General features: G+C 39.4%; 1 protein-coding gene across 1 annotated transcript in view; it reads right to left on the bottom strand.

Moving 5' to 3' along the window:
- Positions 1-1,080: 1,080 nt before the first annotated feature.
- Positions 1,081-11,374, bottom strand: part of LOC140476815 (transient receptor potential cation channel subfamily A member 1-like) — a 98,405-nt gene continuing 88,111 nt past the window's right edge. Inside the window, exons 23-27 of the mRNA XM_072569606.1 lie at positions 7,369-7,551; positions 5,810-5,878; positions 5,596-5,706; positions 1,529-1,641; positions 1,081-1,439 (exon numbers count right to left, since the gene is read on the bottom strand). Coding sequence (XP_072425707.1) covers positions 1,253-1,439; positions 1,529-1,641; positions 5,596-5,706; positions 5,810-5,878; positions 7,369-7,551 — 663 coding nt within the window. The 3' untranslated portion in view covers positions 1,081-1,252. The remainder of the gene's footprint in view (positions 1,440-1,528; positions 1,642-5,595; positions 5,707-5,809; positions 5,879-7,368; positions 7,552-11,374) is intronic.

Here is an 11,374-nt window from a genome sequence, read left to right as displayed (position 1 = left end):
ATACATATAAAAAATTGTTCTATTTGGTGGAGATAGACACAATCTTGAAAGTTAGAACATAAGTATTTATGAGAGAAATCAGGAAATACTATTTCCACACATATGAAAAGTTCATGAAAAGCTGGAACTCACTCTGCCAAAATCTTCTGGATGCTCGATGAGTTCTAATTTTCCAAGACTGAGATTAACAGATATGTGTCGAATGCTAGTGCTTCCAAATAAACCTGTTGGACTATAACCTGATGTAGTGTGATTTTTAACTTTGTCCACTCCAATCAAACACCGGCATCTCAAAATCACATATTTTGTGAAACTGGTAAGGACCAGATAAGCCACAGAACACACTTCCGCAAAGCTCATACATACATTTATTTGAATAATCTTTCAGCACTGCATCTACTTTGTACATTTATAGCTAAATATGATTAACAATATTTCATAAGGTTGTTTCATTAAGATGTAATGATGAATCCTCTGAAGTAACTTATGTTCTCTAAGTTTCTATTAGATGCTGTGTTTGTCAAATAAATTAAGAATGTGTTGCCGTTCAAGTTAAATGGTACATTCCTATAACCTTGCTGATATTTGGAGGTAGTATTTAACATACAATGTTATTCTAGGATTTCAAAGCTGCTTGAAGCACATTCACCATGAACAGTAAAAATACATCCAAGGAAATTCACTCCTTCTACTTTTCCTCTTGATACTTCTCCTAGATGCCCAGTTACAGTAGTTTGATAATCAATGTCATCCTGAAATGAACGGCAAAGTTACAGTTCAAATTAAGAACATCTATACCATAGCACATACAGGATTTACACCACCTGGACATTACCGTTAATAATAGACACAAAACCCCTCATAATAGGTTTAGCATGTTGTTAACTAATTCAACAGCATTATAATTGCTCATTTTGAACAAATCAACTTACTTTGAAAATTATACTGTCAAAATCCAAATGCCCCATGCAGATTCATGGAACATGGACCTACACTGCAATAAATAAATTAAAACAAATACACCCTAAAGTGCACAGATCTATTGTACTTTAAAGGATTTTTCTTTTGTTTTTACTCAGTTAAAATAGCTGTAGAATATTAAGCAAGGAATTTCAAATTAAAATTTAGACAGCACTGCACTTTCATTTTGATCAGCAGATATTTGAAATATTTTTGAATACCATATTATAAAGTACATTTATGCTTAGTTTCATCATAAGAAATATCCAAACTATAAAATTATTCCGTCTGGTTATACATCCTCAATGCTAGCACAAGATTCCATTCTGTACATCCTTTTCTTGTTGCTTTTTGCTTTGCTGTGTTGAGAGAAGGTTTCTTGATCTTGCTCTACTGCCTCAAAATTAATTCCCAAGTTTTGACTGATGAGCATTAGAAGCTCATTCTGCATCTCCATTATGGCCGAAATGTCCTTCAACCTGCAGATTTAAAAAAGTGAAAATAATGAGCACAGCAAAGTTAAATGTCAATGAAATATAGTCTGAATTTATGATCAGTGATTTTAGACCTATATTTCTGTTTTTCCAGTTGCAGTTCAAGCTTTCGGTAATCAATTCCGTGACTTTTCACTTCAGTGGCTGGGTCACTGACTTGGGATTCTGAAAAATTCCGGACCAGAGCCTGTAAAGAGAAACACATTTGACCAATATATTCTCATCTCGTGTCACACTTCCATAATGATGCAGTTACAAACTACATTGTCACAAAAGTTTGATTCCCATTCAGTTTCAAGCCATAAATCTTTCAACCAGCTGAACAATACAAGAGAATTTTATTGCTAGTCTTTTCATTTGATCAAGATTGTGCATTGTTATTTTAGATAAAGAGAAAAGATACTTAGAACATTCATGTTAATGGAGGAAAAAATTACATACAAATACTAAGTGGGAAACTGCCCAGTAAAAGGTATTTGATCCTTGATGAACAGCAGTTTCTGTATAATTGAAGATAAATCTTTGTGCCTTTGCACAGTACTAGGAGAGATAGGAATGAATGCAGGCTCAGTGGATGGAACTGTTACCTGAGCTGAATTGTCATTCAAAACATTTGATTCCATTTTCACCATTGATCCTACTATAATAAAAAGGGAAAAATACAATAAATTGCATCTAAAACACACTTTTAATAGTCACACAATGCCAGGTAATAGTCCAACAGGTTTTGCTGTCACCTTTTGCTATAAATTCTGTATCTTATGGTCCTGCTCCATAGCTACCTGATGAAAGAACAGCGCTCCAAAAGCTAGTGCTTCCAAATAAACTTGTTGCGTGATTTTTAATTTTGTCCAACGGGTTTATTTGAAATCACAAGCTTTTGGAGTGCTGTTCCTTTGCCAGGTGAACAATGGAGCAGTGCTCAGAAAGCTTGTGATTTCAAATAAACCTGTTGGACGACAACTTGGTATCGTGTGACTTCTGACCTTATCTACCCCAGTCCCACACACGTACTTCCACACCACACTTTTAATACATTGAGCATTTCAAATTCATAGGAACATTATTGGCCAAAATTTGACACCAAGTCACGAGGAGATAGTGTGACTAGTGGTTAAATATTTGATCTAAAACTTAGATGTTAAGGGCTATTAAAAAAGGAGAGGGAGGTAGATAGCTGAATGGTTTAGCACAGGAATTCCAGACCACAGGATCTTACACAATTGAAGCCACAATAGACCTAAATAGATTAAGTTGCAAAATATGCCATACTCAAAGGTCACAGAATTCTGAGGCTGCAGGGGGTTATAGAGACAAGGAGGAATGATGCCAAAGAAGGATTTGGGCACAAAGACAGGAATTTTAAATCTTACACATTCCTGGCCTGTGAACCAGTGTTGTTAATGAACAAGGCATTGCTAGGTGAATGGCTTTAATGATGAGACAGTGAACAGCTGAACATTTAAGTGAATGAGCTGATAATAAAATGGTGAATGAAGATCACAGTAGCAGAAGGACTGAGGCAGGATGACAACAGGAAATATTACAGAAGTAGAGTAGGTGGTCTTAGTGTAAGAAAGGATATATGGTTAGAAACTTGGTTAAAGGCTGAATAGGATGCTGAGGTTACAAAGAGTCTGGTTCACCTGAGCCAAGTGGCTAGGTAAGGGAATGAAACTAGTGGCTAGGGCAAGGCACCTATGGTAGGGATCAAAGACATTGACTTGGATTTTCATCTTCGAGATGGGAATTATAGTCAGACCATGTTCCAATTTGCAATTCCACCTCCTGCCTGCAGTACCCATCTACACTATTTTCATCAAGTCTTGGCAGGGATTAATTGGAACCAGGGCAGCTGCCGATGCAGATGCTGAAGTGGAAAGCTAGAGGTCTCATCTCTGTCACTAGGACATTAGCTCAGAGCTGTAATTGAATGTTAGTCACTCTGGCACTCATTCTTTTACCAACCTCAAACCCCCACCACTCCCATGCCTCTTCCGTATCTCTCAAACCCCTATTGTCTCTGGTATCCCTTTATGTCCCTCCCTGTGCCCTGTGCATCCTCCTGCCCACTGAACCAGTATCCACTATGGACAGGACTCATTTCTCAATGGGTTTTGAATGAATGTTTATTTATTTTGACAGATCCATGAGCATTTCAGAGACTTCCCAGCATTATTAAAGGACTCAGGTTCTGCTGCAATGAATATTCGAAAAGTGCTTCAAAGGCTCAGCAGATCTCCGAACTTTAAAAGAATTTGAAGATGAAAGCACAGAGTCCAGCTGACACAATAAAGGCAGATTCTGAAAATGTTGAATGCAGAAGAGCTCTTTACTCTCTGGATACGTAAACTAATACAAGTGAATACTTACACAATGCTGGTCAGTTTAGTGATCATTTACCTTTTAAAGGCAAAACATTATGAACAATCACTGCATTAAAAAACAACTTTAAGTGATTATACAGCAGCTAATTACAGTGAATGACAGCAGAAGTAGTGAACTGACCCGTTAAGAATTTTCTGCTGTTCAATAAGATCATGGCTGACCTGATTATCGCCTCAATCCACATTCCCACATAACCCTGATAACCATAGAAGCCAAATGATCCATAACATGGGAGTCAACCTTCCTCTGCCCTAAAAATATTCAGTGAATCTGCTTCTAATACTCTGTAGGGAAGAGTTCCAAAGTTGAACAGTGCACAGAAAGAGAAAACTTACGATAGATAAAGTTGGCAACTTGCCTGTTAAAATACTCACTGCACAGTAGAATTCCCCACAGCATGAACTAGATGCCCTGAACGAACAGGTTTAATGCCATAGAAATATTGGAAGCCCTGAAACGCCATACCCAAAGTAGAGTAGGCAAGGGCAGGAGAGCTGAGTGTAACCTTCCTTCCTGCACACTTACCCTGGAACCACAACAGTTCTGCACACCAGGAATGCAGGTAGGAATCCTGATTTATGCCCCTGTCTGCCATTAGTAAACCTCCCTGCTTCCAACAAGAACAGATGCATACAAATCTGGTCCATTGACTTCAGGTTTTACTTCTCTTGAAATGTCCACAGACACTTACTGTACAAGAAGGCGCTTTATTAAATGTTGTATGTTGTATTTCTCACACTAATCACTGCATACTAATTCTGAACAAGTGATGATGAGCTTGTCTACTAATTTAGCCAATTCTAATGTCTCTCACAATCATTAATGATCTGAAACATACTATTTTTTCAGGTTCACCTTGATGCTATTCAGCAGTTCCTCGACAATAATTCAGCATTTAGGCTCTGCATTGGTAACTGGTCCCTAAACAGCCTCGCTTAACCTGAAGCCTTAGATGATCTTTACAATACTTTCAAATGCCAGTCCTCAAACTCCAAATGGCCCTGCAGTTCTACCTTCTTGTCAGATGGATCAGGGTGTCAGTTTTGATCAGGCTGGTTATGATGGAGTGCCCAAGGTGAAATGATAATGAACCAGGACTTCAACCATCACAATCAGCCATGTGGCCAGTGTCTTCCACTGGTTAGTCACCGAATAATTAATATCAACACATATTTGCTTAGATGCATTAATTTCTTCCATGGGCAAACAATGGAATATTGGAAAGATCAGAGTAGTCCATCTCAACCTCACTTAATAACATATTCATGGTCTATGAGGAGGCAGCAGATTTCAATTGATCCTGTATTGAGACTCAAATTTACATTTTTGTACATAGAACCATAGAATCCCTATAGTGAGGAGGTAGGCCGTTTGGCCCATCACATCCACACCAACCCTCCAAAGAGTATATCCTATTCTATCCCTACTTTATTTCCATAACCCTGCATTACCTATGGCTAATCCACCTAACCTACATATTCTTGGACACGACCTAATATTATTTTCTATTTCTTTCAAAAGGAAGTCATTTAATTTGAATTAAAGTTTGACAGCTTCTTAATGGGTGGCAAATCCATTTGATCAGATTATCTCTGATGCACATAAAAATCTAAGCCTACATTATTAGCCACAGCATTAAGAATATGTACTTTTCCAGAAACAAAATTAACAACTTTTACCCACCATATCCCTCAGCTCTTTCATCTGCCCAGTGCATGCTCAATGAAATTGTTGCAGCCTTTCACAAACGTACCTCAGTCATACTGCCACTTGCCTTGTTAGGATATACTATTATTTTCTGCTGGTCGACTCGGTTAAGAAACCAATAGGGAAGTTTTTTCTCCAAACTGGTATGAAGAGAAATCTACAAGAATAAAGATATTTCAATTCAAATGTTTTTGAGATAATGTTCGATTCCTTTCTTCTTCAGAAAAGTTGATCATCTTCACAAAATCAAAAGGGCTAACCTGCATTGCAATCCTTTTTAAGGATGCAGTTCTCTGGACTTCAGCAATATCTCCCACTGCTAAACCAATCTAAATTCAATATAAAAGATATATCAGAAACAGACATTCTCATCAATCTTTTGTCTTTCAGACACAAGCCATGCATCAACTCTCCTACATCTGATAAAAATCTTACTTATGGGATTACAACATAAAACCATCACTAGTTTCACACTTTCTCCTTTTGCATTTGTTTTTCTGTGAGAAAAATTAAAGTGATAGATTTACAGCACTGACACCACAGAAAGTGCTAACTCCTCAACTAGATCAATTTACTGTATTCCCAATTCCCTTCTCTTTTGTCATATTCTGTTGTATTCTTCATCTTCAGACATGTATCCAACTCCCTTGAAGTGTATATTGTAGTTTTTAGGGTGGCTTTTCAGCTTCCATTTTCCTTCTCTGATATAATGTAGCTCATACGGTGCAACAAATTATAAAACAAGCAAATTTGATCCAATTCTTTCATTATTCTAAAACGCCCATTTTCAGAAGTCAACTTTATGCCCTACTTCACACATTGTCAGCTCAACATGCATCACCTATATGACAGACCCCTCTCCCACCAGTACAATCATCAAAACTTTGAGATGAGCTTCTTTAAACTTTCTTTTGCTGATGGTACGAGCCACAACCCTCCTGTGAACCAGAGTGGGGTAATCTAACTTAAGTTTGATTTTTAAGTCTGCGATGAGCCTTAGGACTCTGTGGAAGCAATTGCCTGCCTTGTTTAAACTTTCAATAATAGGTGGCACGGTGGCACAGTGGTTAGCACTGCTGCCTCATGGTGCCAAAGACCAGGGTTCAATTCTTGCCTCAGGCAACTGTCTGTGTGGAGTTTGCACATTCTCCCCGTGTCTGGGTGGGTTTCCGCCGGGCACTCTGGTTTCCTCCCACAGTCCAAAAATGTGCAGGTTAGGTGAATTGGCCATGCTAAAATTGCCTGGAGTGTTAGGTGAAGGAGTAAATATAGGGGGGTGGATTGCTCTTCGGAGGGTTGGTGTGGACTTGTTGGGCCGAAGGGCCTGTTTCCACACTGTAAGTAATCTAATCTTAAAAAAAAAGATTTTTTGCACTGTCTGCAGATATCTCTTACGCTGAGCTCAGGGTTAAAGACTTGGGCTAGAGCGGTGCCACATACCTGTATATTCACCATAGATATGTTGGAAACATTACAAATGTGGGTTTAGCTACTGAAGATGGCCCTGTACAACACCCTAAAGTAGCATCAGCTTTGAGCTCCAGACTTTGGAATTCACTCCCTCAGCATGACAGACCAGCATGTTGGGCGCCAACAGGGGTATCTCCAGACTGACAGCGTTGGGAATACAAGTGCACACATCTTAAGGGAGAATTTTAAAACTTTGATTGCTGGACAAAAAAAACAGATGATAATGAATTTAAATTAAGACTTGTGTAATTCGCTATTCCATCAGCTCAAGCTTCCATCAACCATACTGCATAGTCACCGTTGCAATCCCAATTTTTTTTGGCCAGCGGATTTACACCATAAAACCTACCAATAAATTCATGAGGAGGATTGGTACAAGCAACAAAAACACAATTAACATGATAAAGGTGAGAAGAGGGAACTGCATCTTGTCTGTGCTATATGGGATCAAGAAATTCTCATTGTAGTTAATATCTCCCAACATCATTGCAAGTATTTTCAATTGGGAAAGAATTGGACTTCCATAGGCCATCTGAAAGAAGAAAACAGAATATTAAAATACTTTGTTCATCAATTCTAAACAAATGCAGCCATATTCTTGGTTCTGATAATGCACTTTCTTTACATTTCTTTAAAATGTCATGAGGTGTACACTGTTATATGTTTTTTTGTGCCTAAGCCAGGTAAATAAGGATCTAATTAACATTAAACTGTACATATGTATCTAGGCTCATTTAGAAATATCTGCACTCCCATCTTCCGATGATGATTTAACATTTACAGAAGGAATTGATGCAAACCACTATTTAGAAACTGATAAAATTTTGGGCAATGTTTCTGAATGTAAATGCATATATTCTCAAATTTTCATTGACAGATAAGCATATAAAGTTTATAATGATTGCAAATGGGTACTAATTACATTTCAGAAGACAATACCATGCCCAAAAAGCTTTGTATATCAGCAGCTAACATACATACTGTGCAAATTATGAGAGAGTCCATTTACATTTTGAAAATAAATGGAAGAAAACTTGATTTTGTGTATCTGTATTGCTGTCCTGAACTATTTGACAATGTAGAACATAGCTTTAGTTTCAACAACAATTACAGCACTGAGCTAAGGTCAAACTGGAGCTTCTCATCTCACAAAGAAGACAGTGTTCGAGAAACATTCAGTTGATCTTAACTTCATTATTTGAAAAAAATATAGATTTTGACTTATTCGAGAAATAACTGCTATCAAAGGAAAATAAATATATGAATACAGCACCATAGAATCTCTGCACTGTAGAAACAGACCATTCACCCCATCGAGTCCACACCAACCATCCATAACACCATAAGACGTAGGAGCAGAAATTAGGTCATTCATCCCATCCAGTCTGCTCCTCCATTCAATCATGGATCCTAAGTTTTTCAATGCCATTCTCCTGCTTTCTCCACGTAACCCTTGATCCTCTTGATACTTAAGAACCTATCTATCTCAGTCTTAAATATGCTCAATGGCCTGGCCTCCACAGCCTTCTGTGGCAATGAATTCCATAGGTTCACCACTTGCTGGCTAAAGAGGTTTCTCCTTATCTCCATTCTAAAAGGTCTTCCCTTTACTCTAAGGCTGTGCACTTGGGTCCTTGTCTCTCCTACCAATGGAAACATTTTCCCAACATACACACTGTCCAGGTCATTCAGTATTCGTATGAGGGATCACCCCATATCCTTCTAAACCCCATTGAGTATAAACCCAGAGTCCTTAAGCATTCCTCATATATTAGGCTTTTCACTCCTGGGACCATTCTCGTGTATCTCCTCTGAATATGCTCCAGGGCCAGTACATCCTTCCTGAGATATGGGACCCAAAACTGCACACAATACTCCAAATGTGGTCTGACCAGAGCCTTATAGAGCCTCACAACTACATCCTTGCTTTTATATCCAAGTCCTCTCAAAATAAATGCTATCATTGCATTTGCCTTCCTAACTATGGACTCAACCTGCAAGTTTACCTTGAGACGATCCTGTTTAGAACTCCCAAATCTCTTTGCACCTTGGACTTCAGAATTTTCTCCCCATTTAGAAAGTAGTCCATGCCTCTATTCTTCCTACCAAATTGCATGACCTCACACTTTTCCATCTGCCACTTCTCTTGATTCTCTTAACCTATCCAAAACCTTCTGCAGCCTCCCCACCTCCTCAATGCTACCTGTCCCTCTATGGAACTATGGAACTAGAATGCCCTCAGTTCCTAGATCTGGATCATTAATGTAGAAAGTGAAAAGTTGTGGTCCCAACACTGAGCCTTGCGGAACACCACTTGTCACCAGCTGAGGAGGACCCTTTTATCCCCACTCTCTGCTTTCTGCCAGAGAACCAAGTTTCTCTCCATGCTAGCACCTTGCCTCTAATACAATAGGGCCTAACTTTACTCAGTAGCCTCCTGTGTGTTAACTTGTCAAAGGCCTTCTTGAAGTCCAGGTAGATAACATCCAGTGGCTCTCCTTGGTCTAACCTGCTCGTTACTTCCTCAGAAAATTCTAGCAGATTTGTCAGGCATGATCTCCCCTTGATGAAACCATGCTGACCTTGCCCTTTTTTACCATGGACTTCCATGTATTCAGAAATCTCATCCTTCTCACTGGATTCCAGCATCTTACCCATGACCGAAGTTAGGCTAATCAGTCTGTAATTTTATGTCTTTTAAAACAGGGGTATCACGTTAGCGATTTTCCAGTCCTCTGGGACCCTTCCTGACTCTAGCAATTTCTGAAAGATCATCACGAACGCCTCTACTATCTCTTCAGTTACCTCCCCTAGAAATCTGGGGGAGTTAACTGGTCCATCTGGTACAGGTGACTTATCTACCTTCAGCTCATTCAGTTTTTCTACCACTATCTCCTTGATGATGGCCACCATACTCAGCTCTTCCCCCTCATTCTTTTGAATTTTTGGGATTTTGCTTGCGTCTTCCATTGTGAAGACCGACACCAAGTGATTATTTAGTTCCACAGCCAATTCCTTTTTCCCCACTATTATCTCTTCAGCATAATTTTCCTGTGGTCCAATGTCCACTTTTGCCTCTCTTTTGCCCCTTATATATTGAAAGAAATGTTTACAGTCTTCCTTTATATTATGGGTTAGCTTTCCCTCATATTTAATCTTCTCCCTCCTTATTTCTTTTTTTGTTGCCCACTGTTGGTTTTTGTAAGTTTCCCAATCCTCTGGTTTCCCACTGCTCTTCACCACATTATATGCTTTCTTTTTTGCTTTTATGCTATCCCTGACTTCCCTAGTCAGCCATGGTTGCCTGATCCTCCCTGTACCATGCTTCTTTTTCCTCTGGATGAATCTCTGCTGTATCTCCTCAACTACTCCCAGAAACTCCTGCCATTGCTGTTCCACTGTCTTTCTTGCTTGGCTTCTCTCCCAGTCAATTCTACCCAGCTCCTCCCTCAAGCCTCTGTAGTTACCTTTACTCAGCTGTAATACTGCTACCTCTGATTCTATCTCCTCCCTTTCAAATTGCAGAGAAAATTCAATCATATTATGATCACTGCCTCTGAGAGTTTCTTCACCTTAAACTCCCTTATCAAGTCTGCCTCATTACACAACACTAAATCCAGTATTGCCTGATTCCTCATGGGCTCCACCACAAGCTGCTCCAAAAAGCCATCTCATAGACTTTCCACAACCTGATTTTCCCAGTGCACATGTGTATTGAAATCCCCCATGATCACTGTAACTTTGCCTTTCTATGTCCCGATGTATCTCGCGTCCCAGCTCCTGACTACTGTTTGCAGACCCTCTCCCCACCCCTGCCCACCTGTCTATCTTTTCAATAGGATGTGTATCCTTGAAAATTCAGCTCCCAATCCTGATCCTCTTGCAGCCATGTCTCTGTGATGCCCACGTCAATTTCGATCTGCGCCTCAAGCTCATTTACCTTATTCCTGATACTGCGTGTTTTCAGACATAACACCTTCAGTCCTGTATTAACCTTCCCTCTTGTCATTGTCTTTCATTTGTCCAGTGTATGATTGCTAACTCTTTCCATACATTCTGTCCTGGTTGTGTCTGCGCTGGAAACTTTAATTACCTCTCCTGAGTTCTGTACTGTTACCTCCTCCTTTAATTCGGGTTTTCGAATTTTCCCTGTAACTGAACTGAAGAGCTTCCCACCCAGATCTACACTACCCCTATAACTTTGCATCTCCCATGGTTAACCCACCCAACCTACACATCCCTGACATCCCTGGATACTACAGGCAACTTAGCACAGCCAATCCACTGTGAGAGGAAACCAGCGCACCCAGATGAAACCCACAGATAGTTGCCCAAGCGTGGAAACAAATCCAGGT

Source organism: Chiloscyllium punctatum, chromosome 5 (assembly GCF_047496795.1).
Source record: "Chiloscyllium punctatum isolate Juve2018m chromosome 5, sChiPun1.3, whole genome shotgun sequence".
NCBI classification, from domain to species: Eukaryota; Metazoa; Chordata; class Chondrichthyes; order Orectolobiformes; family Hemiscylliidae; genus Chiloscyllium; species Chiloscyllium punctatum.
This window is presented reverse-complemented; position numbering and strand designations above follow the sequence as displayed.